The sequence below is a fragment of the Perognathus longimembris genome, chromosome 3, assembly GCF_023159225.1.
Source record: "Perognathus longimembris pacificus isolate PPM17 chromosome 3, ASM2315922v1, whole genome shotgun sequence".
NCBI lineage: Eukaryota > Metazoa > Chordata > Mammalia > Rodentia > Heteromyidae > Perognathus > Perognathus longimembris.
Genome location: NC_063163.1, coordinates 104,144,547 through 104,170,755, shown reverse-complemented (window position 1 = coordinate 104,170,755; position 26,209 = coordinate 104,144,547). Strand labels below are relative to the sequence as shown.

General features: G+C 42.9%; 2 protein-coding genes across 2 annotated transcripts in view; one reads left to right on the top strand and one right to left on the bottom strand.

Moving 5' to 3' along the window:
* The window catches only part of Vps26b (VPS26, retromer complex component B), a 28,522-nt gene extending 8,061 nt beyond the window's left edge, over window positions 1–20,461 (bottom strand). The window contains exons 1-2 of the mRNA XM_048343642.1: window positions 19,900–20,461; window positions 6,635–6,791 (exon numbers count right to left, since the gene is read on the bottom strand). Of these exons, the coding sequence (XP_048199599.1) occupies window positions 6,635–6,791; window positions 19,900–20,122 (380 nt within the window). The 5' untranslated portion in view covers window positions 20,123–20,461. The remainder of the gene's footprint in view (window positions 1–6,634; window positions 6,792–19,899) is intronic.
* Window positions 20,462–20,732: 271 nt separating this feature from the next.
* Window positions 20,733–26,209, top strand: part of Ncapd3 (non-SMC condensin II complex subunit D3) — a 57,878-nt gene continuing 52,401 nt past the window's right edge. The window contains exons 1-2 of the mRNA XM_048343638.1: window positions 20,733–21,395; window positions 24,513–24,667. Of these exons, the coding sequence (XP_048199595.1) occupies window positions 21,332–21,395; window positions 24,513–24,667 (219 nt within the window). The 5' untranslated portion in view covers window positions 20,733–21,331. The remainder of the gene's footprint in view (window positions 21,396–24,512; window positions 24,668–26,209) is intronic.

Sequence of the window (26,209 nt, the reverse complement as noted above, 5' to 3'; positions counted from 1 at the left end):
AGCTCTGCTGTCCCATACTCTTATCCATGAACTTTTGTTCATCTTAACAATGTTTGATCAATGAACATTTTTCAAGTCTCTCATGGTTAAAAGAAGAGAAACGAAGGGAGAAGTTAAGTCAGCTATTCATCCAACAAACTTACTGAGTTAAGCACTGTGTTAGTCATGCGATGAATAAGATAGCCTCATAGGAAGCTCACAGTCCACTGGGAGAGATGGGCAAATAAAAAGAAAAAATAGTACTTAAGGGAAGTGCTAATTGAGATACTGAAATCCAGTGCTGTGGAGAGAAGAAAGGGAAGACCAAGAACTAAGAACAGACCTTCATGTAAAGCAATAGAGGCTGAGTTTGAATAGCAAAGAAGTCTGGTTCAAACTTGGAGAGATTGTGTTGTAGGTAAAGGGTTAGGGAAAAAAAGAAACAGACTTAAGTCTCTTTAACAGGTCCAAGTTCTGTGGCTAGCCACTTCAACACTACCTGTCACCTAGATATAACACTATGCTAATATCTAATGGGGGTAGGGAACAGTCCTTTAATTATAGTTTTTTTAAATGACCCTTAGTTAACCTCCACTGCCGGTTAAGCATTATTGGAAAATGTTATAACCATACACTCACCACATCAACTACATATTTGCATTACTGTCCTTCATGTAGCATACTGCTTTTTGGCTCATTATCTTCTGTCACTTGCCCCAGAGCCTGTTTTTGGAAGAGAATGCTTTTTTACTCTACCAAGGAGAGTAAGAATTTTCAAGACAAGGCTTGTACTTTTCTCCCTTCTCTGCTTTATGCTGTTTTTATTTTGGGTCCAAACATATCTTTGCACATTCACTTATCCCCTTCCTCCATCAGCAAACCTTTCCGATCTGGTACAACCACTCTTGGTCTAGATACTCATTAGAATCACCTAGGGAGGAAGGACTGAAAAATCTTGCTGCCCAGGCAAATCTAACATTTACTCTACTGAGGGATACAATATTTTACCTAGTTTCCCAACTGATTCTAATGTGGGAACCTGGGTTTGCCATCTTGATCCTTCTGCTTTTCCAATTTTCTCCCAATATTTAGTTTCTTTAATGCTAAAGGCTTCTTTCTTCCTTTGAGCTTAAAAAAAAGCCCTAAATTTACGAATCCTGAAAACCCTCTCGCTATATAGCCCAGGCTGGCCTCTTGTTCTGTCTCCCAAGTGCTGGGATTACAGACATGTCAGCGTGATACTGCTGACCTACCTACCAGAGCTTCTCTTTCCTTTCTTCACAGACAGTTGTTGTAAGACAGGTCTTGTTACCAGCTGTTACTCTCAACCACTTCCATGTAGTAGTTTACGTGGCCTTCCAGGTGCCCAAGACAGTGCCCCTTTTTTCTTGAGTGGCACAAAAACATGGGTCCTTAGAAGTATAAGACCCTAACAGACCTGCTTTTCTTCCCAGCCCCAACAAGTTCTGTTCTTCTCTCTTTGCACTGTTCCCTCCTTAGGAAGATAAATCAGTTCTTAGCCCTGGGCTCTCATTACACAAGATGCAGTTCTAGATCTCTACCCTATCAGAGCTAGCTCTATACTTCCAGTAGTTGAGTGAATATTTACAACTCTCTATATTGTCAGTTCTTCAAATTCTTCTCTAGAAACAAGTGAATCATCTTATTTCCACACTGGTCTTCCTTCCTCATACTCCTGGTCTCTTTTCATGAAAAGCCACTAGAAGTAAATTTCACTGTTGTCTATTAAATAACTCCATTTCTGCCTGTTCTTGTCTCCTCCAAAGTAAAACTCTTAGAGGCCTATCAGTTCAGTCGCTTGACTTCTTCCCATCTACAAATGCTACATAGTAACTTCTGTCTTTCAAAAAGCCAGTCCCCTGAGGAAAAACAAAAATAGTCTAAAAAAAAAAACTTTTCACATTTCTCCTCTGCCTGTATAAGATTCCAGAGCTTGACTTGGAATTTACACCTTCCTCACCTAAAACTATCCTAATTTTCCCATTTTTTTTAACAACCTCCTCTCTTTCCCAACATGAATCTTAAAGTCTTCATCTAATTTGGACATAATGCTTTTTTTCTTTTATGACTGTAGCAAAATTTACAATGATAACTTTTAGTGCCAGCACTGGGGAGGTGGCCCGTGCGTGCGTGTGTGTGTGTGTGTGTGTGTGTGTTTGGACTCAAGGTCTTATACTTTGTATAAGGTATAGCTGGTGCTATACCTCTATGCCACACTTCTAGCCCTGGCCCAAGTGGCTCAGTTATTTTTATTTTTTAAAACAAAGTCTCACTTCCTGCCCAGGAGTGTACTTGAGCCGTGATCCATTTTTAGGCTCCCCAGGGTCACAGTGAACATGTACTGTGATGTCCACAGAGCATGCTCTACAGGGTGCAGCTTCCCTTCTGTGAACAGGGAGTCTCGAGGACTTTTCTGCTTAAGCTGACCTGGCACCATAATCCTCCAAATTTCAGCTTTCCATGTTTGGGATTGCAGGTACATACCACTGCCCAGCTATAGGTGAAGAGGGGGTCTTAAGAAATGTTTGACCTGGATGGCCTCCAACTGAGATTTCCAGCCTCTCTAGTAACTAGGATTAAAATAATAAGCCACCGGTACCCTTGTCTGCAATTACAAAGTTTTTTTTTTTTTTTTTGCCAGTCCAGGGCCTTGGACTCAGGGCCTGAGCACTGTCCCTGGCTTCTTCTTGCTCAAAGCTAGCACTCTGCCACTTGAGCCACAGCGCTCTGGCCATTTTCTGTGTATGTGGTGCTGGGGAATTGAACCCAGGGCTTCATGTATACGAGGCAAGCACTCTTGCCACTAGGCCATAACCCCAGCCCACAAAGTTTTTTTTTTTTTTTCAAGTAAAAAGATGGATTTACTGGGGAAGTAAAAAAGTATACTGACTAGCCACGGTCATGACCCAGACTTGGGAGCTGGAATCGCAACCATAAATAAGCAGGCTAGCAGGCCAGGGCCACAGCCCAGACTCCGGAGCTGGGACTGTGCGCCCCAGGCCATGCTCAGGTTGGGTTATAAAGGCAAACACCCATGGTCAAGCCTGCCACACACAGGTGGCCAGTGAGGTTACAACACTTACAGCGGATGCCAGGTAACACGAAGGTGGCCAATGGAATTACAATCTGCCTCATAGCAACTGTTTGAACCAACCTATCATTTGAGTTAGACTTGGCGCATGGATTTGGGGCTCACATGATGCTGGCAGATACACCTACTCATGGGAGGGTACAGGCTTAACCTTAGCAAGGATTTATTTATTTATTTATTTTTATTTGTTTATTAATTGAACATAATTTTTTTTACAAGGTGTTGTGCAAAAAGGGTGCAGTTACATAGTAGGGCAGTGTGTACATTTCTTGTGATATCTTACGTCCTGTTTTTCTATCCCTTGTCTAGGTCAGGTAGACATATATACAATATACAATGTATCAAGAACATATACAGTATTCACAGACTTGGTCTCTACTGTCTCTCTGTCTCCCTTTGTTAACAGTCATATATCAGGGAGATCATGCCCCTTTGTTTTCTGTGTTCTAGGCTTGTCTCGCTCAACATTATTTGTTCGCGTTCTGACTATTTCCCTGCGAACAACAATATTTCACCATTCCTAATCGCTATGTAGTATTCCATTGTGTATAAGTACCATATTTTTTGGATCCATTCGTCTGTTGAGGAGCATCTGGGTTGTTTCCATATTTTGGCTATTGTGAATTGTGCCACGATAAACATGGAAGTACAAATGTCTTTTTGATATCTTGGGTTTTGCTGTTTAGGATAGATGCCTAGGAGTGGTATGGCTGGGTCACAGGGTAGGTCTATATTGAGCTTTTTGAGAAACCTCCATACTGTTCTCAGCAAGGATTTATTTTAATGTGATGAGAAAGTAAGGAGAAATAGAAAAGAGAGAAACATTTCTTGTTTCCTATACAAAAAATGGGAGTTAAAAACCTTCTATAACCATTTTTGTTGTTGTTTTGTTTGGTGGTGGTATGTTTTCTTTGTTGTTATTATTGTTGTTTTGTGCTTATCTTGGGCTTGAACTCAAGGCCTGGGCACTGTCCCTGAGCTTTTTCACATACAGCTAGTGTTCTATCGAATAAGCAACAGCTTTACTTCTAGTTTTTTTTTTTTTTTCTAATTTAGTAGAGATAAGAGTCTCACAGACATTACTGCCCCGGGTGGCTACAAACCACAATCCTCAGATTTTAGCTTCCCAAGTAATTGGGATTATAGGTATGAGCCACCAGTTCCCAGCTTTGATGTTTTTGTTGTTGTTGTTTGGAAACAGAGTTTTGCAATGAAGTCCCAGGCTGGCGCTGAACCTACTAAATAGCCTAAGCTATCCTCAAAATTAAGGTCCTCCTGCTTCAGCCTCCTGAGTGCTAGGATTACAGGTATGAGCTACCACTCCTGGCATCTATTTTAATCCTTTTAAAGGCACAGTTCAGTGTCATGAGATATATTCATCTTGTTGTGTAACTATTTCCACTATCTACCTCCAGTAATTTCCCATCAGCCTCAATTAAACCTCTTTCCCCAATGAATTATAACTTTCCTATTTCCCCATCCTCTCAGCCTCTAGCAACAACCAGGCTACCTTTTGTGTCTATAAACTTGACTGTACTTAGTAAGTAATGTAAAGTAATTCAAGTAAATCATGCAGTATTTGCCCTTTTGTGACTAGCTTAAGGTTCATTCACATTTTAGCATGACAAAATTTTTCTACTTTAAAGGCTGTGTAGTAATCTACATATATATATATACTGTATGTGTTTATCCATCATTTACTGATGGAAATCTAAGTTGATTTCACCTTTTGGTTATTATGAGTAATACAGCTATGAACATGTGTATACCACATTGCTCCAGACTCACTGTTCTTATCATTTTGATAAATAACTAGAAGTGAAATTGCTGGATAACACAGTGATTTTATGTTTAATTTTTGTGTGTGTGTGTGTGTGTGTGTGTGTGTGTGTGTGTGTGTGTATGTTACTATATGCTCTATCACTGAGCTACACCCCTAGCCCCTTGTTTAGTTTTTTGAGAACTCATGTGTACTGAACACTTTCCTCTCTGACAAAAAGATATGAAGACAAATTCACTGGGGGAAAAAATTGCTTGGCATGCTGGTATACACCTGCAATCTCAGCAAGTCAAGAGGCTGAGGAGACTGCCTATGCTACACAGAGAGACCCTATCATTAAAAAAAAAAAGTTCCGGGCTGGGAATATGGCCTAGAGGCAAGAGTGCCTGACTTGTATAAATGAAGCCCTGGGTTCAATTCCCCAGCACCACATATCTAGAAAATGGCCAGAAGGGGCGCTGTGGCTCAAGTGGCAGAGTGCTAGCCTTGAGCAAAGAGAAGCCAGGGACAGTGCTCAGGCCCTGAGTCCAAGGCCCAGGACTGGCAAAAAAAAAGAAAAAGAAAAAAAGAAAGTTCCACAGCCAAACTTAAGTAATGTGATAATCCATATTCTTCTGTCTTTTTTGAGTGATAGGATAAAAGACTTTCTGTCTCTAGTGGAGATAACAGGAGGACTAAGGCCCTTCGGCAAAGATGTAAGAAAAATCTATGAACACACTTCTGATGGGATAGGGGAAGGCAGGGGAGGTATTGGTCTTGCTGGAGTCTGCACCCATCTAAGTCCAGACTTGACATGACAAAAACCTGATCTTTTGAGATAGTATCAAGACCTGGGATTAGGTATTCAACGACGGAAGAGTCTGCTTAATCCCATCACATAATATCAAGGTTAAATCTAAGCAGCTATAGTTGCTCTGTGTGTGTGTGTGTGTGTGTGTGTGTGTCTGAGTGTGTGTACCTTATCTAGCACCAGTGTGTATAACTGGAGCAATAAAAGCAATTCCATATGCCTATAATGTGTTTAAGATGTAGTTTTTTCAGTGCTGAGGATTGAACCCAAGGCCTTGCACATGCTAGGCAAATGATCTACCACTGAGTTGCATTTCAGCCCTATGTTCTTTAGTTTTTAAAGATACTATGTAACATTTTTTGTTTTATTATTTCTCCCTCCCCCACCACTTCAAAGATGTGCAGATCTAGAATCAGAATCCAGATCTATCACCTACTTTTCAGGTAAGAATGGCAAGTTAAGGAGTTCAATGTCACATAGCTGTTGTATGGCAGAGCTACACAGGGATTGCTGTCTCTGGACACCTAGCCAAGGAGTCAGCTGAGTTACAAAAAAAAAAAAAAAAAAACGAAAAAAGAAAAAAAGAAATGCTAGCTGTTGAATTTCCAAGAATATTAACTACTGGGTTTTAAGCACAGCTAGCTATTATTTAAAGGAAAATTACATAAATTTACAATTAAATGTCCTAAATGAAAAACAAGAATAATAAACACTCACGGCTCCTTACCTGTGCATCCTAGGACAGCAGGATGGTAACTGGAAACTGGCCACCAAAGAGACACTCAAGCTACAGAGACAGACAGATGCTTTCCTCCCAGAGAGCTCATGTTGACCCCGTGAACCAGCACACCACCACCTGCCTCACTTCCCTCTCCATGTCAGGCAAAGAGCCTCGGAAACAGGAGCCGCTTCACATCCTGCCCACCTGGGACCGATTCTGGAGCACAATGAGCAAGCAGCAGGGCCAACTTACCGGAGCTTCACATTCTGCCCAGTGTAGGACTCATAAGGCTTCTCCACATGGGTGAACTCAAAGTCGAAGGCCTGTGACTGTGTGATCTCACCAGGCCGGGCCAAGTCCTTCACCAGGGATACAAACTCATGGTGGTTCCCACGATCATAGTAGAGTTCTGGAGAGAGAAGGAAAGGGAGAAAGGGGGAGAGGAAGGGGGAGGAGGAGAGAGAGGAAGAAGAGAGAGAGAGAGAGAGAGAGAGAGAGAGAGAGAGAGAGAGAGAGAGAGAGAGAGAGGTTTCCTATATTAGACCAAGGCCACATGGAGTCACATGAGGGTGCTCCAGGCTGGAGGCACCACTCTCCTGAAGGACTCTCCACAAACCAAGCCCTTGTAGCCTTAGTTTTGGACTCTTTTCCTGACTACTGCCCTTCACCACATTCACCGGTACCACCATTTCCAAAGACTCTTTGGCTTTTCTGGTTGTTTGAGAAGCTGTCTCGCTGTGATCCAGGCTGACCTTGGACTGCTGGGCTCTAGTGATACTCCTGCCTCAACCTCATAAATATCTAGATCTACAGGTGGGCAACACCATGCTTGGCTGCCTCCTGCATCTTATCTAGTGAGGTCCCATGGTTCATAGAGAACCCTGTTCCAAAACACTGCCATCATTGGCAATCCAATAACTGTGCACCCCAATAAAAGTATAAGGATAGGGTAGAGACAGTGGCTGGGGACTCAGGCATAGCTCAAGTGGTACAGTGCTAGCCATAAGCAAAAATCCAGCAGAGAACTTGAGCCCTAGAGTTGAAGCTTCAAGGCTGACAAAACAAAGAAACCAAAACAAAACCCAAAACCTTTTAACATTTCTAACTTTTGAAAAACAATATGCCTAGTTATTTATTCATATCAACACCCTTAGGATAATCTTGCAAGACTGTTAAGGTTAGGCCTTATTACTCAATTAACAGTGAAGGAAACTGCCGTGTGGCATGGTTGCTTGACTGACTTAGAGTTCCTTGCAGGGCTTTTTTCCTATACTGCACCTATGCCTGGGACATGCTGTTAATGGGACAAATAACACAACTTGTTTTATATGGATTTCTTTTCTTTTTTTCAGTACCAGGGTTTTGAACTCGGGACACTATACTTGCTTGGCTTCCTTGCTTGGCTGGTGTTCTACCACTTGAGCCACATCCCCAGCCCAGCTTTTTGCTGGTTACTTTGGAGATAGAACGTGTTGAATGTTTCTTCCCAGATTAGCTTTGAATCTCAGTCCTCTAGGTTTCTGTCTCCTGAGTACGTAGGGTTACAAGCATGCATGAGCACCTGGCTTCACAATGTTTTGTAAGAAGTAAAGGAGCTCATTTTGGGAAAAGATTTAAAATGGTATACTCAATAAACAAAGCTACTAGCTGCTCCTATAGCTCAGAAGGCCAGTCATATGGCCCATCTGACATGCACAGTTTAATCATATTCTTGCCATCTCAAACTTCTGCATGCATCAGACATCCAGCAGGCTGGAACTCAGATTGCTTGGAAGTCTAACAAGCTCTAAGGGGTGCTAGTACCACACTTTGAGATGCATGGCTTCCAGTTCATCATCTTCAAGGAACATTTCTGGTGTTGCATGTTAAGCTCAGGTCACTATACGTTGTTTCATGTCTGTATTTTGTTATTTATAATATATATACATATGTGTACATGTATATATATGTCTATGTATATACATACATATGTATGTATATATATACACATATGCACATACACACACATATATGATGTTTCTTTTCCACTTTAGACCAAAGGCCTCTTAAAAATTAGGCCCATGCAAAAACTGGATCTCCACATGCAGAAAACTGAAACTGGATCCTTATCTGTCACTCTGTACTACTATCAATTAAAAATGGTTCAAAGACCTCAATGTAAGACCTGAAACCATGAAAACTACTATAGGACAGCGTAGGAGAAACATTAGAATTTCTCTAAACAGGCAGGAACTTCCTGAATAAAGTTCCAGGGGCTCAGCAAATCAAAGAAAGGATCAACAATCAGGACTGTATCAGACTAAGAAGTTTCTGCATAGCAAAGAAGACAGCCTACAGAAGAAGAGATCTTTACCAGCTATAAGTTATACAATGGCCCAATATCCAGAATATAAAAAGATCTCAGGAAACTACATCCCCAGAGAAACAACAACCCAGTTAATAAGTTAGCAAGTGAGTTAAATAGTGATTCCTCAGGAGAAGTAAAAATGGCCAATAGACACATGAAGAAATCCTCAACATCTCTCAACAAAAGGAAAAGCAAATCAAAACACTGAGATTCCATCTTACAGTTAGAACAGCCATCATCAAGAATATAAATAATAACAGATGCTGGCACAGATGTGGGGGGGTGGGCGGAAGGAGGAACCCTAATAAACTATTGGTAGAGATGTAAACTTGTTCAACTATCCTGGAAAGCAGTTTGGAAATTCCTCAAAAAACTAAATATAGAAGTACTGTATGATCCAGTGACTACTTCTGGGCATTTATCAAAAAGATTATAAACCAGGATACAGTAAAGCCACTTGTACAACCATGTTCACTCCAGCATTATTTACCATAGTCAAGATATAAAAACAGCCCAGCTGACCCTCAATGGGCAAATGGGTCAAGAAAATGTGGTATATATGCACAATAGAATTTTATTCATCCATTAGGAAGAATGCTATTATATCACATGCAAGGAAATGAATGGACCTGGGAAATTATGATGTTAGATTACGTAAGCCAGGCCCCATATAGACAAAGGACACAAGTTTTCTCTCATATGTGGAAGCTATAACTAATTTCTAAATGTGTAAGTAAACACAAATGGGGTTGCATGCAAGCATAACAGAATGTATTAACCAAAGTATGGTGTTTGCAGGGGGAAATTCAAACAGTGCGATTCCTTAGACAAACTTACAGCCCAACAATGACAGGAAGCTCGGACTTGAAAGGGGAGGGGAGGAGAGAAAGAGAAGTGGAGTAGACAAACGAAGAAAGGAAGAGGAGGAGAATGTAGTCATACTATTCAATGCACATTCTATGAAATTAATTGGGTTGGGAGTGATGGAGGAAATTATGACATTGGTCAAGATGCATTCTTCTTATAAACTGATTTGTGACTAGTAACTCCCTTGTTCAACTAATTAAAGATTGTGTGTGTGTGTATGTGTAAAGAGGTTCAAATCCCCAGCTTCCCAGCCCCTGCTAAAGCCTGGCCCTGCAGTGATGAATATTTAATTCTGACCATAATGGCACATGGCTGCACTTCATGTATTCCTGGGTTCCAGTGTTATGTATATTGCAACCAGCAGTGGGGAGATAAAGTGGGAGATGAAGCAGACAGGACAGTTGCTGCTTTGGCAGTTTGCTGCTTGGGAGAAAGAGAGAGGCCCACAGAGAGCTGTCTCTGGGACAACCACCCATTGGGCCTGGTCCTTGTTCTCTCCTTCTCTCTCCTTCTCTCTCTGTCCCCTCTCAATCTGATGTTAAGAGAAGACGAGGTTCTCTCTCTCCTCTCTCTTCTACCCCCTCCCTTGGGTGATTTGATGTTAAGAGGAGAGCTGCCTTTACTCTAGGACCAGCCTTGATTAGGACTGAACCATTCTTAGGCCCCCAAAACCAGATCACTTGCCTCCCCAGAAACAAAAAGCAGTGTTCAGCTGTGCCCCAAGGGGAAAGAAGCAGTCCCAAAGGAAAGGAAACTGGATTTAGCTGGTACTTTCAGCTTGAGTACATTTCCCTCATTGCTGGTCCAGAAGCATACCAATTCCATGTGTTCTTCTACGTGTGCGGGGGGCGTCAGTGAGGGAGGTGGACAGAGGGTGATTTCAAAGCAGAGCAGGTTCTGCCAACTTGCAGACTTAGAACAAATCATGTTAATTGAGGTAAGCCAAGCTCAGAGAGAAATGGCACATGTTTTTTCTCATATGTGGAAGCTAGACCTATAATACAGTTGGACATAATAACTTATACAGGGCTCCATTCATTTACACACAAACAGACTAAAGGAGGGTATACCTAGTGGAGGAACTCAAAGGTATAACTTCTCTGAATATCTAAAATACTATTTATCAAACCAATTGCAGGAAATGGAAACACATCTCCCCTCCCCCACCCCAGGTAGGGAAGGGCACAGGAATGGATGGAGGAAAGGTGAGCAAATGCAGTCAATATACAACATAGTGTATTCAATATACACTATGTAAAAAATGAACTATTCAACTCTTGGGTCTGGATAGGGAGGAGAAAAGTAGGGGAAAGCAAAGGAATGTCAAGAAGCACTATACTCATTACTTGACTTACGAAATTGTAAATGCTTTGCACAACTCAATAATAATAATGATAAGAAGAGGAGGAGGAGAGGAGGAGGAGGAGGAGGAGGAGGAAGAGGAGGAGGAGGAGGAGGAGGAGGAGGAGGAGGAGGAGGAGGAGGAGGAGGAGGAGCAGGAGGACATATCCAACTTTGGTTGCAGGTATAGCTCAATACACTTGCCCAATACAATACACTTGGTTAGCATGCATGAGGAGTCCCCGAGTGTAATCCCATCACTGCAACAAACAAACAAAACTACATTTATCCCCCTTAGTAATGTGGCAATAATGTGACAGACCCACATTAGTGCTGCTCCTCCCATGTGAATTTACAGTGTATTGTGTGGTTACCGTGTGTTTGTTTTTCTGTGTAGTTATACTTGGATCAGTCTTGTATAGCAAACAACCACCTTCTCTTCCAACCACTAAATGAGTTCTGCAGAGGGCAGCTTTCTGGGTAGTGATAATCCACAAAAAATGTGCTAAAGGCAGATGATAGCGCCAAACTATGTGTGTGTGGGGTGAGCAGTCCAGGAACATGCTGCCAGTGAGAGCAAGGAACTCGCCAGGTGCCGCAGCTTGCACTTGGGAGCAGCTGGGGAGGCAGAGATGGAGAGGATCGTAGTTCAAGGGAGGCTCAGGCAAGAAGTTCATGAGACTCTATCTAAACCAATTAAAAAGCTGGCTACAGTGGGCCCGCCTGTCATCACAGCTATCCAGGCTAGTTCGGATGTCAGACCCTATTACAAAAACAATGACAGCAAAAAGGGCTAGGGTCATGGCTCAAGTGGTAGAGCGCTTGTCTAGCAGCTCAAGACTGAGGGTGAGTCCAGTGCCTAGTACTGCCCACCCGCCAAAAAAGCAAAATAAAAAAATTAAAAAATGCAGGAACAGGATAGAAACAGCAACCAAGCTCCAGCAACCAAAACTCTCTAATCACCCTTGCTTCCTAGGCTCTGGTTGATTGTGTCGACTCCTTAACTTGGGAACCCGGTAACTTAATTCCCAAACACTAGATTCTGGCCCTAGTTTCAGGGTACAGAAGCGGACAGAGAATAGGCCTCAATATCCACAAGCTTTTAAGTGGGAAATCCCAGAGTCCAGAGGAAGATGGGAGAAGAAGGATGGAAAAATACACAAATGTGATCCCACGGCTCAAAGGCAACATGAGAAATAAACAAAACAGAGAAGGTTCACAGAGTGCTCAGGCTGCCAGCATTCAGGATCCTAGCAACGGGGCAGAAGTGGGCTGCCTGCCATAGCCAGGGAGTTGGGCAGAGGATGGCCTTTGCCGCTGGGCATCTCATTTTCCTGTAGGCTTCTCCTCCTGCAACACATTAATACCAGCTCCTACATGAAATGCCATGGAAGTGGCCAGTGTGTGGTGTGGTCTGAACAGGGATGGCCACTTAGCCCTTTGGCTTTATAATTGTGGAAGCCCTTTGCCAGGTTGCTTTTATAAACATCATAGGCCAAAGGGGCAGAAACAGTAGCCTACTTTGTTACTTGCCAAAAAGACTGGTTTCATCTTGCATAAATTATAGTGATAAACCAATTTGTGTGTGTGTGTGTGTGTGTGTGTGTGTGTGTGTGTACTGTTGCTTGAACTCAGGGCCTTGCACTCTCAATTGGCTTTTTTGCTCAAGGCTTGGTGCTCTACCATTTGAGTCACACCTCTACTTCTGGTATTTTGCTGATAAAATGGAGATAAGAATCTCACCTACTCTTCTTCCTTTAATCCTGAAATCTTAACCCCCTGAGTAGCTAGCATGGTAGGTGTGAGTTTTGAGTGCCTGGGTCCATGTGTTCTTTCAAGAAGTTTCTACCCAGTGAATCTAAGGAAACTTGAAGAGATAAAGGGGTGGGGTTGGGTAGATGGGAAGGGAGAGGGAGAAGGATAGAAGGGCTGATGACATTGATCAAAATGCAATGTTCACATAAATGGGCATGTTTTATTCAAATCTCTTTATGTAACTATTGGAAAATGATAAACAGGAGGGAAATAAAGAAGTTTGGGCCCTAAACAGACTGTGAGTTACGTCTACTCTATCTCAGAGCAACAACAGTAAGTTATCCTTAATTCTTCCCAACCACTAAAGTCTAATGAGGCATTTCAGGCTTGACATAGGAACCGGGCCCACATCCAACCCCTTCTTTATTTTTTTTTTATTTTTTATTTATTTATTTTTATTTTGGCCAGTCCTGGGCCTTGGACTCAGGGCCTGAGCACCATCCCTGGCTTCTTCCCGCTCAAGGCTAGCACTCTGCCACCTGAGCCACAGCGCCCCTTCTGGCCGTTTTCCATATATGTGGTTCTGGGGAATCGAACCTAGAGCTTCATGTGTAGGAGGCAAGCACTCTTGCCACTAGGCCATATTCCCAGCCCCCAACCCCTTCTTTAAATTAACTTCTCTGTCTTTAGTTTCCTTCTCTGCCCAAGAAGAAGAACTAACTTTGCCCTCTGGATGTTTTCACAATAAAATGTGCCACCAACAGAGAAATGAAGCTACCACTTAGGGAAGAAATTGAGCCAGCTTTGCATCATAGGTTGATTCTGTGACAGTCAGGTTGGGACCTACCTGTTGGACTAGGCCCACATATGGCCTAGGTTTATGTTAGTCTGGAAGAAATATAAATCATCAAGAGCTTCCTCTTCAACTTTTTTTCCTAGTTCCTGCTTGCTGGGCTGGTAAACTTAAACTTGGTCCATTTGTGCTGATCAAAGCTCATTCACTTCTCTAGAACCCAAGGAAACTTTGGGGAACAATCACATCTCTGCTCTGCTCATACTTAGCTCTGCCCTATACAGCTTCACTCCCAACCCTGCTAGTAGTTTATTAAATAGGCAAGAATCAAGTCAATTAATCTCAATATGCCTTTTACTTGGTATTTCAAGAGTTAACAAAGAAAAGTAGAAAGTCTTTTGAGTGTGTGTGTGTGTGTGTGTGTGTGTGTGTATGTTTAGTATGGGGCTTGGTTGGGAAGGATAGACTCATTAAGAACTTCAAAAATCCAGATAATATCTATTTGGCCCTGGAAGACAGGGATGTTTGTGTCTCTCTCTTCTGCAAGTTTGACCTTCTCATTATATTTGGTTGATCTGACCCCATTAGTCACCAAATTGGCCCAGGTCTGCCTTCCATTCTCCAGCAGCATTCCCCAAAGGATTTCAGCTGAAAAGTGGTTATTTTTTTCTTCTTCTTCTAACAATGGAGAAGTTCCCTCTGTGCCTTTTATATATGACTGTACGTCTCTAAAAATGGGGGCCATTAGTTGGTGGTATGACTAGGTCTTAGACCTTTCTATCCATAGGTCTGACCCAAAAGATTCCTTTACCACATATTTGCTAACCTTGTAGTACAGAAGCCAAGCCATCAGAAAGAACATGCTAGATACAGGCATTGTACCAATGCAGCTGAAAAACCTATCGAGGATAACGAAAATATACATGATCTAAGTGAATACATAAGATCTTATTATACTCTCTGGGGCACTATTCAAACTGTAAGAGCTGAGCAGTTGGTGCAGAACAAAATGGACCAAAGCAATGACAACTCTTCTTGCTCATATACAGGGAGTGAGAGGTCCATCTCAACTTGTCATAGGAACATGGTGAAAGACAGATACCAAAAAAAAGCAGATGAACTGGCATCAGCTTTGCTGCTTTCTTATCCCAGTTCCCTTAGGAAGGATGCTGCTGTGGTGAGGGCATGGTGGTTATCCAGGTTCTCAGTGGCTTTGATTGAGAGTTGCATCTCATCAGTGTCATCAGTGCCTTCCCTCTGTGCACATGCAGGAAGCCCCTGATATGTACTAGAGAACAGACATGCAACGTACTTTCTCTCTTCCTTCCAGCAAAGGGACTGGGGACTGAAGATAGAGCTTAGTAGAAGAGTGCTTGCCTGGCACATGCTCAGATCCTGGGTTTCATCTCTCAGCACTAAAATAATATAAAATAATAAAATAACAGGCTTCTCCAGGAGGAAATGTGGGAGTGGGTAGAAAATTCCAGAGAATGGTTTCTGTAAATTCTTGGATCTGACCAATATATCCAGTTAACAAACATTTATTGCACCCCTTTTTATGTGCTAGACTAGCCACCAGACTGATAAGGTGCTAAAGGAAGTTTCCAGCTTTGTGGGGGAGGAAGTCAGACAATTGCTGAAAAGAACTATCAGAACTGGAAGAATAGTGGAGGAAGGCTTAAGTCAGTCTGGGGCAGCCAAGAAGGCTTCCTCATTGGTATGATATTTGCTGGGTTTTGATGGATGACTAAGAGCTTAGCTGAAAGGTCATATTTGCAGACAGCTGCTAATAAGCAAGGGAGGATACTAAGATTCTAGAAAAAAACAGGATTTTTAAAAAAAAGTGCTAGGCTTTGAATTCATGGCCTTGTGCAGAACAGGATATTCTGAGGAAGATACAGGTAGTAGAGGTGAGTGTTTAGGGAGAGATTAATCTGGAAAAAACAGGCATGGACACACTCAGGAAGGCCATAAATGTACCTTCTCCTCTACCCAGGAAGGAGTCAGATAAGAAGTTTCAGGGGAAGACTAGCAATATTAGAAAGTTCATCCTTTTATCCTTACAGAAGATGGTGAGAGAGGAGAAACAAAGGTAGCAAGGCTCAGGTAGAAGACCTCATGATAAAGGGGTGCAGCCTAGAGGGTGAGAGCAGCACAGACTGAAGACACATCACAGAGCTGTTGAAGGGAACAGCTGAGGACATGGGAAAAGGAGTGAAGCCCTTAAGAAGACTCCTGGATTTCGGTGTCAAAATGGATCCAGGTGACCTAGACCAAGATGGAACTAACAGTAGTGAGGGGAGTTGGAGCATGGGTTGAGTCGCTGAAACACTTGTGGCGTATTCAGGTTCACAGACCCAGCCAGGTAGCTTAGAAAGATAGGTGTGTAACAAGTGAGAGAATTCCAGTCAGGGAAACAAACAGTATGGGAGTCATCTGAATTAAAGATGACACTGAAGTTAGAGGTATGGATGAAAATGGGAGGGACAAGGGCAAAAGTTCCTCCTCCAAAATTCCTGGACAAAGTCAGAAAGGAAAGGTGGTAAAACTCTGATAACTTTCCTAGCCCCGTATGTCATATAGTCAGCCACTAGAACCTGACAGAGGTTTCCACCCACGTGATACACAGTGAAAGAATGCAACGAAGGAGAAAACCACAGAACCACAACTTCAGCAGTGCTTTCCACGAGTCTTGCTCTGGTGCCCTGAGGTCAGTTTTATGACTGTCTTAAGGTGTGTGTCATGATTCTTTAGGGGAACCAGGAGGATGAAAATGAAGTATAACTGCCTAAGGAAAGTAACTTTGTGCCTCCAAACAGGCTGGTGTACCTTTTATATCAGTCTGTTTTTAGGAATACAAATTTCTTTTTACATCAAATGTAAATAGAAGGGTTTTGTTTTCTTTTGGCCTTGAGACAAAGTCTTACTAGGTAGCCAAGGCTGGCCTTGATCATCCTGCCTCAGCCTCCGAGTGCTGGGATTACAGGTACGTACTAACAAACCTGGCTAAAAATGTTTTTCAAAACAGACACATTTCTTTTTCTTTTTTAAAGTGGTACTGAGGTTTGAACTTAGAGCCTTGGGCTTGCTACATAGATGCTTTACCAAGGTATCACACATCTAGATAGGAAGGCTTTTCCAATATCTTATTCTTGATTAAGAAATAGATCTCAAAGTCCAGTAAAATATGTATCAGTCCATCTTAATCTACTGCCATTTCTTTTCCTTTCCTTTTGGCTACACTGGAATTTGAACATAGGGCCCTAAGCACCCTACTACTTGAATCATGTCCGCAGCCCATTCTGCTTTAGGTTAATTTTTCAAATAAGGTCTTGATTTATGCCTAGGGCCAGCCTCAGATTGCCATCATCCTGCCTACACCTCCTAGGATTACAAGTGTGAGCCATCATGCCTAACTTACTTATTATGATAAGGTCTTGCTAACTGTGTGTCAGGCTAGGCTTGAACCAGTCTCCTAGATCTCCACCTTTTGAGCAGCTGGATTACAGGAGAGAACCCTTAACCCCTAGTTTTTATTACCATTTTCTTACACAGTCATGGATAATTGAGAGTGAACTATATACTTGAAGCACTCAGATGAGAGTGGTTCCACATGCAACATCCGTTGTGACTGACCCATGTGGCATAAGCAAGAGTATTAAGACAAAAGGGTTGAGATGTGAATTCCCTGTAAGTATGTATAGTGGTCTATATAGGGAGATATAAGAGGTGTAGGGGGAAAGCAGTAAATCAGTAATTAAATTTGTGAAATGTCAGAGTCATAACACTAACTGCCATGATTTTTAATAAAAGAATCTTCTATACAGGGCATGAAGCATGATCTTTTAAAATGCTAAACATAATGAACAGGTGATTTTTATTATCCAAGTTGCATGGTCAACTCAGCCTAGAGTATGTAAAGGTCCAGGAAGAAGAAACAGAAGGTTTTGAAAAGAAATCCAGTAAAAAAAAAATTATGTCTTAGAGAGTTAGGAACTGGTAGCTCATGCCTGTAACCCCAGCTACTCAAGAGACTGAGATTTAAGGATTGTGGTTTGAAGCCAGCCTAGGCAGGAAAGTCTCCCAAAAAGGGAGAGGTGGAGCTATGGGTCAAATGGTAGAGTGCTAGCTTTGAGCACAAAAGCTCAGGGACAGTGCCCAGGGCCTGAGTTCAAGCCCAGGACCAGCATACATACACACACACACACACACACACACACACACACACACACACAGATGATGTCTTAAAATGAAGAAGTTAGACAAAAGGCCAAATGGGCCAAGTACTATCTTTAGCTTCCTCAGCTACTTTTTATTTAGATAACTAGAGGGTGACACCATTCCTTCTAACTTTATTGTTTGGGCCAGAGGACATTCTAGATTATTGTCTACATAGTGGCAAGGGACTTCCACATGGGAGTGATAATGTAGGACCCAGACTGAACATGTTGACATTCCTGAATTAGGGTGCCAAAGATTTAACTTTAAAACTCCAATTTAAAAGTACCAGTTCTTAGTATGTCAGGGGTCAGGGTTTTCTTTTCTTTCTTTCTTTTTTTTTTTTTTTTTGTCAGTCCTGGGGTTTGAACTGAGGGCTTGAGCGCTGTCCCTGACTTCTATTTGCTCAAGGCTAGCTAGCACTCTACCACTTAAGCCACAGAGCCACTTCTGGCTTTTTCTATACATGTGGTGCTGACAAATTGATCCCGGGGCTTCATGTATATGAGGCAAGCACTTTACCACTAGGCCATATTCCCAGCCCCTATGTTAGGGTTTTCAACTATTCCATATAGTTATGGTTAACATAAAATGTTTTGGATTTTACCCACCCACTATGTGGCTCTTGTCTAAAAGTGATTTTATCCTCCAGGTACAGAAGGCATTATTTCATATTTTTGTGTCACCATGGATAATGCTACTGGGATCTGGTCAGTAGGAGTAGGGGATGCTGCTAAGCATCCTAAGACAAGCATCCAGCTCCAAATGTCAACATCATTGCCCTGCCATCTAAGCCAGGAGCAGTAAAACAGAAGAAAATGGCAATAGATAGAAGTCATGAAACCTGCTCTCCAAGTCCTTTTCTGGGACAATATCAGGCCTCTCCTGTTCTGGCTTCCAAATAACAGTCAAAAGGTCCTTTGTGACCAGCCAATCTGATTTCATCCTCAAACTGATTTCATTTTCTTAAATACCAGATGGGCAAAACACTATGGCTGAACAGAGGACCGCAGAATCAGGCTACCAGGACTCCTTTTCCAAGGTTCCTCCTATCTGTGTCTTCGTGTTTCCTGAATGTTTGTAATCGAGAACACATGCTGTGCTGCACACTCAGGACAGGAGGGAGCTTAACAGGCTTTCCCAAGGAAGTTTAAAACCATGCCATACATACAATACGTTTGCTGCCCGTGGGGTGTTTACTATGATGCTCCTCTGGACCTCATGACACAAGTGATTTCTTTAAGAGCATTTTAATAACACCTAAGACTCCAAATAATCTTAGACTGAAGACAATCCAGTCTTGATGGGCAGCTCCCCAAACCTTTATTGTTACGGCAATTTGTTGTCCAGTTCTAATGATTAGTAGCCACGTTTAAAGACTTTCATTGAACATTGGGAAATTCTGATCATTTAATTGTGACTTTAGAAATATCCTTTCTTTGGCTTTAAGGTGAAAAAAAAAACACCACAAAAAACAACAGGACAACTGAAGACTAGCATTTTAATAAGGAAGTATGAGAATATAAGGTAGGTAGGTAGGCAGTCAAATTGAAGCAGAAGATTATAGGTCTTATCTTCCAAAACATGTACAAGATAGGTAGTTCAGAGTGGAGGTGAAGAGAACAGTCGAGCTCCCTATCCACACCTTTTCTCAAGAGAAAAAGAGAGTGTGGGGGAGCACAGCTTATTGTAGGGTCTGATAGCTGAAGAGATGTCCAGCTAGGGGGAAAGTTATGATAGGAAGAGCCGACCTTCCCCTAAAAACCCACCTGCAGGCTATGGCCCTGAGCACCTCACTGGGCAATCCTGGGGCAAGAAGCAAATCTGATCCTATGTGGAAGAGTCAACAGGGATACCCTAGGGGGCCAGGTGCCCACCCAAACTCACAACAAGGTGCTTCCTCCTGTCCTCTGTCCCCATCTCCCAGGAGTGAGCTGTCACTTTTGGCAGGGAGCAGTAACGCTAGGGGAGTCGCCCACGAGCGAGCGAGACTTGTGGCTGACACCCCCTCCCTCCCCTCCAGTTTCAGACTGCCTTTCACAAGAGCCTGTGACAGGCCTCATCCGAGCTGGGCCCTCAAACATTCCAGCTTCCCGGTCCTGAACCCCACCCCCTTTTTTGCCACCCCCCACCCCCATTGCCGTGCCCAGGCTCTCTGACAGCTCTGGGGGAGGAAGATTCCAAGAGTCGACTCACCAATCTGCCCGATGAACTCGATCTTGATGCCCTGGTGCTCTAGCCGCTTGTTTGGATTCTTGAGGGAAAGGCTCACCTTCCCGGAGACGGTTTCCCCGTCGTAGAAGAGGAAATATTTTTCCTTCTTCCCGTCCTCAGTCTTGTGCTCCGCTCGCTTCCTACTCTCCGCATCGTTCAGCAGGATTTCCACCTCCACGCTCTGCCCGAAGCCGAAGAAGCTCATCTCACCGCCGGGCCCCCTCTGGTCTCAGCTAAGGACAGCTCCCTTCCTCCGAGGCGCGGGCTGCCCTAAGGGAAGGAAGGCCAGAGGGCCCGCTGCGGGAGCGCGCGAGGTGGCCGCACCGCAGCCCAGCCCGGCTCCGCTGCTGCGCCGGGCGGTGGGCGAGGACAGACTGCCTGCTCCACGGGGGAGGGGCTGGACGGGGGAGGCAAGGCGGCTGCGGGCTGCAGCGCCCCGAGCAGCAGGGCTCAGAGGAGCAATGCACCGCACCTCGCCAGTCCCGAGCAAGCCCTAGCAGCTGGCCGCAGGGAGGAGGCGGGGGTCAGCCGTGCAATGCTGAGGAAAAGCAGCAGTGCAGAGCCGTGTGCGTGTGTGCCCACCGGGCGGGGTCCAGCGCCGAGCAGCACAGCCAGCTGCCCAGCCTCCGCCGGTGCAACGCACCAAGGGTGCTTCCGAAGCTGCGGGCGGGGGAGGGGGCCGGCGAGCTCCAGCCCGGATGCGCTGGAGATGCCAGGCGCGTGCGCACATCGTTCTCTGGCTCCCCAGACTCCAGGTCGCCGGGAGGTGTGTTCTTTGCGCATGTGCACCGTAGGAAGGCGGCCTCTCTCTCCCTTAGTTGACATGGCTCCCCCGGCCTCGTTCCAATCAAATTCGGGCCCAGACGTTCTAGAAATCACAACTACTGATGTCCTCTCGGAATGATGTTGCCTGCATTCCACCCCCGCCCTTATCTTTTCAGCTAAGTTTATGGCTACCATCCACATTCAGACGTGTACAATGTTCGAGTGCTGTCTGACGCGACGCCCTTTGACACGCACGGGACAAGTCGCTTGACAGGCAGCCAAGGCGACAGTTTTTGCAGGCAATACTGTTTCAACCGGTCTCTAGACTTATTCCCATTTAAGGAAAACGCGTCTGGGATAAAGCTACGAGGCTTTAACTTAGTTCTCGGCCAGCATTTCAAGGGAAAGCCAGTGAAAAACTACACTCCGAGACCCTTGTTTAGCTTCTAGCCTTCGCCCCGCCCCACTCTTTGCGCATGCGACAGTCGACCTAGATCATTGGTTGAGCGAATGAGACTAAGTGGGCACCGTGATTGGGCGGGTCTAAATTCCGCACGCTGTGATTGGTCCGTAGAAAGATCGCGGCGCGCGCGCGGGAGCGAGCTTTGAAAGTTGAGCACGGCGGACGGGAGCCGGTTCCTCCAGTATCATGGTGGCGCTGCGGGGCCTAGGGAGCGGCCTGCAGCCCTGGTGCCCGGTGGATCTCAACCTCGGTGAGGAGACGCAGCCGCGAGTCCCGGGGAGAAGGGCTGGGGTGCTTTGTGTCGCCAGTGGCATCTCAGCCGTCTCGGGGTTGTGGGGGTAGGGTGAGGGTGCCCCTCTGGGCATTGTTGTGATTCCCCAGGGCTGTGACACTCCAGAATGGTGGCCAGCCAGTTTTGCCATACTCAATCCAGGCCAGTAAGTGATTTAAAAAGAAAAAAAGAGCTAATGTTGGTTAGCTCTTGCAACGTTTGTGCATCTGTTTTCCCCACCCACCGCTTCTTTATTCTGTCAAGCCTTCCTGGACATATTTATCTGTTCTGTTTTCTGCCCGACTCTTTCTTGCGAGGCGTGTTTTTTTTTTTTTTTTTTTAATTCGCAATCCTTCGTTCAAGTAGATGTCTCACACGCAGATATCATCAAGTGTCACATGAATAGCATGGCACAAGCCACAAACCCGAGAGTCATGGCATTCCTGCATCCCCTTTCATGCATGCACCCCCACCACAGGTGTCCTGCGTTCAATTTGCATTGATGAACTGGTGTCCAGCTTCAAGCCTTCTAGACACCCGGGCAATTACAGAGTATCTCAGCTGCTTTCTGGTGCTAACCCTTACTGTCTACCCTAAGAGCCTTCCCCATTCTCTGCAGCTTGCTCTCCCATAACTTTTGGTCACAGATGCTTTGGCCATACTTTCCATTGCATAGTGTCAGAATCATTGAGCAAGTTGCTTAACCTTGTTAAGCTTTGGTGTTATCTGTCAAATGAAAGTTATAGCTATCTTACATGGCTTTTGTGAAGGTGAATGTAGTGTCCTTGCAAATAATAACTGCTGAACAAATGCTACTAATAATTCTGACTCCCAACTGAAACTCTCATGTTGTAACTCTTCTTTATTTCTAAGCATTTTGTATCTTCATTCCCTTTGCCATCTCTAAGATTGTGCATCTCTGCTTTTCTTTCCCTAGTCTCTAGTATTTTACAGTTTGCATACCTGTTTTAACATTCATCCAGTGTAATAATACTAGCTGTTGTTTATAAAGTATTTTAAAAATGTTTGGCCATTTTTTACATATTGTCGTTCATAAGAAACCTGTTTTATCAGCGAGGAATAGGGGGTTAATTGTATGTAAGTGACCAAGTCAATGTAATAGCTTTGTACTATGTCGCTCAAAGCTTGGTGTTTTTTTCTTCTCGTACTATGTAAAGTATTATAATTGTGGGGTAATGAGATCTTTGTGGACAAAAACCTGGAACATTCATCTTTCTAGCACACTGGAGGTTTTCTCATAAATTTTCACAAAAATGTTAGTTGAATGGATAAACAATATACTTCTTCCTCTTCCATTCAAAGTGAGGTAGGTGAGACAGAATTATCTCTATTTGAATGTTCTCCAGATGAAAAATAGATGAGGGATTTGGTTCTTTTAAAGTATTACATGATTTGACAGAAGTCTAAAGCTAAATAAAAGTAGCCAATAATAAATTCTGGGTTACCAAATACCAGATCTCTCTCTCTCTCTCTTTCAGTTGGGTATTTGCCTTCTACTAAACATAAACTTCTAGTTTACCTCGTAGTAAACTTTTCCAGTAGAATACTGTTCTTGTGAAATTGATAGGCATTATTACCTTACATCTAATAGGTGAAGTAGCAAGGACTTCGGAATGTTACAAATGATAACCAGAGCCAAACATATGCTTTCAGAAGGACTATGAAGTCAGGGCAGTTGCTTCCAAATTAGATTTGATGCTACTGACAGTAATGAGCTATTATGAACAAAAAAGGATCTAAAGGGGACCAAAAAAAATGGATCAAGATATTTTTGTTCCTATGTCAGTAATGAGCATTAAAATATTACTGGAAATGCATAAGGATACAGATGTATTTTTTCAGTGTACCTCCACCCACATTCCTGTTCAAAACCATGTGTTATGAGAGACTTCTTTTTCCTCGGTCAAGCTCAAGTGCCAAAAGATGATGGGTAGATTATATTCTAAGGAGGATAGTCTAGCTAACTTAATACTTTCCATTGAAACAAGGGTGGAGGTTTCCCATCTTTTTTTTTCTTCTGTATCCATACCCTGTTCAACCATTTTAAATTAGTGGTGAGCAATTAAGGAATATTACTGTGAAGACAGACTAATAGTGTATCTGACATGGCCACATGTTTTTCTTTAGTCTTAATTATAGGTGTAGGGGAAATCTGAAGTAAATAGCTGGTTGAGAAAGTATGAGAAAGTTTAGAGTTAAGAGAGCTTGGCAAGGAATCCAGTTAGAATGCCGTGTCAGTGCCATCTTCTTAGCATATATCCTTCCCATGTCTGTGTTTAGGAAGCACTTGAGTCATTCTGTGAGTTTGGTGGCTTATCTCTAGTTTCAGCTTCTTGAGAGTCAGGGATTAGTATCTTTATTTTAACATACTACGTTTTTGTTTTTTTCCCAAATGCCCATTGAAATGCTATTTTGTTTGAATTTATTAACTTGGTTGTGATATTTTCACAGGGAACCGCTTGAGGCCATTATTGATGGCCCTCCTTATGCGTATAGGGAACTTACAGGGACTCTTAATCATTAAAGATCATTCCCTAAGCTGTAACATGTAAAAAGTATTTCTTCTTGATATGTGTAGCTGATTAACTTAATAGCCAGCTTTCAGTTGTAATTTTTTCAAAGGAGGTTTTCTTAATCTTTACTGCTTTCCTTTAATTGTAGTATACTTATATAAGTGTTACCTGGGTGCTGGTGGCTCATTCCTGTATCCTAAGCTACTCAGACGCTCAGATCTGAGCAACACAGTTCAAAGCTAGTGTATACAGAAATATCTATGAGACTCTTATCTCCAATTAACCACCAAAATCCAGAAAGTGGAGCTGTGGCTCAAGTGATAGAACTCTAGTCTTGAGCTAAAGGACAGTACTTCGGCCTTGAGTGCAAGCCCTAGTACCAGTACAAAAAAAAAAAAAAAAAAAAAAAAAAGAGAGAGAGAGAGAAAAAAGAAAAGAAAGAAATGTTAAGTGTAAGTTGTGAATTTGCTCCTATAGAATTTTTCTGAAGTCTATAAGTGATTTTTTTTTTTAAAAAACAACTTTTTGGAGTTCTTGTTAATTTCATTGTGTTTTCTCCCAGAATGGGTGGATTCAGTGTGGGAACATGATTTCACAGAGACAGAGCCACTGGATCCCAACATTGAGGCAGAGATCATAGAGACTGGACTGAGTACATTCACCAATCTCTATGAAAACCTTTTTCCCTTTGCTACTGAAGAACATGCGTCTTCAGAGGTAAGAAAATTAAAAAATAAGAAGATGAAGCCAACTGTTTATAGATGATGAAAGTTACTATATTCTAACCTTTTATAGTGCATAGCTCATAAGGAGTACAGTACAAATAACACAGAGACCGTGGTTGATTCATTGGACTGTCCTTATAGTTTTTCTCTAAAAGACTCAAGGAATTCATGATTGTTTTTCAAGGTATGGTGATTTTTTTACAGTAGCCAATTGAAGAAAACATATGAAAGTGAAAATAAGGAAGAAAACTAGACATATCAAAAATGAAAAGAAGGCCAGGGAAAATATAAACAACAATCTAGGCATGCCTTAATGCCACTGAAAAATGATTAGATGAATTACCAGTAGATTTATGCAGCGTTCCTTTAAATACTGAGTTCTACCTAGTGTGTTTATCAATATTTAGACCACTGAAGTCCTTTTAAGAAAACCAAAGGGCTAGGAAGCAGAATAAGAAAGTTTTAGTAACATCTTAGAAGCACTTAATTTTACAAAAAATATTTTAATTATAAGTGTAATTACATACTTGCTTAAAAATTAAGTCATCTGCTAAGCACTGCATGAAGTATATTAGACAGAGTTGGCATTGCCATACAAAGTCTTTTCCTCAGTCAAGGGCTCAGAGCACTGGCTAAAGAAAGTACAGTGACTACAGGCAGCTTGGAGTGGGGAAGTGCTACCTCTGTGAAATACTTTATGAATCACATGCTAAGCAGTGCCTTAAAAGAGGCACAGAGATCATCAAATAATGCTGTGGAAAAGAGAGTGTGCTTGGATTGTGGCTCCCATAATAAAAGATGACAGAGACAAGTCTTCTCAGTTGGGTAGAATGTGAGCAAGCAGAAGTTAGGGTAAAGGATCGTTCTTGTAAGGGACTACAGTGGGAATATGCAGGGAATGTTGTGGAAATTGTGGTAGTGAGTGGCTTTGAGTGAGGTTCACCTGTGGGGCTTGGAAACTTAATCTGGTTGTATATTGTGTAGAGGTTCTATGTAAAGGTGATGCATATATTAGCCTTCTTTTTGGAAGAGGAGACTGAGTAATGTGAATAAAAATCTGTCTAGGATAAATGTTCCTGAGCATGGGCAGACTGATGTGATTATAAGAGACTCTTGGGAGTAGCATTTGTTGGGAATTTAAGTCCTGGTACAAAGTGCTAAAGTGACTGTGTATAAGAAGCAGGAAAGCAGTTAAGATTTTAACATTAGGAGGATAGTATTAACCACAGTGAGGAATAAGGGGAAAGGACGAGGTCAAGAGGAAGATCTGTGAGTTCCATTGTGTACTGTTTGTGAGGAGGGGTGAGTGGTATTAGGGTTTGAACTCAGGGCCTTGTGGGGCTTGCTGGTCAGTCATTCCCAGCCTGTGATCCCAGCCCTTTGGAGAATGGGGCAGAAGTATGGTGAGTTCTATGGCCTGTCTCCAAAACAAAACACAAAAAAATGCTTGAGGATAAACTGTAGTTCCAGCAATGTGTAGTTTATAAATATAATACCTATTGTCTTCATGCACTGAATGGGACTAAGTGTGGGA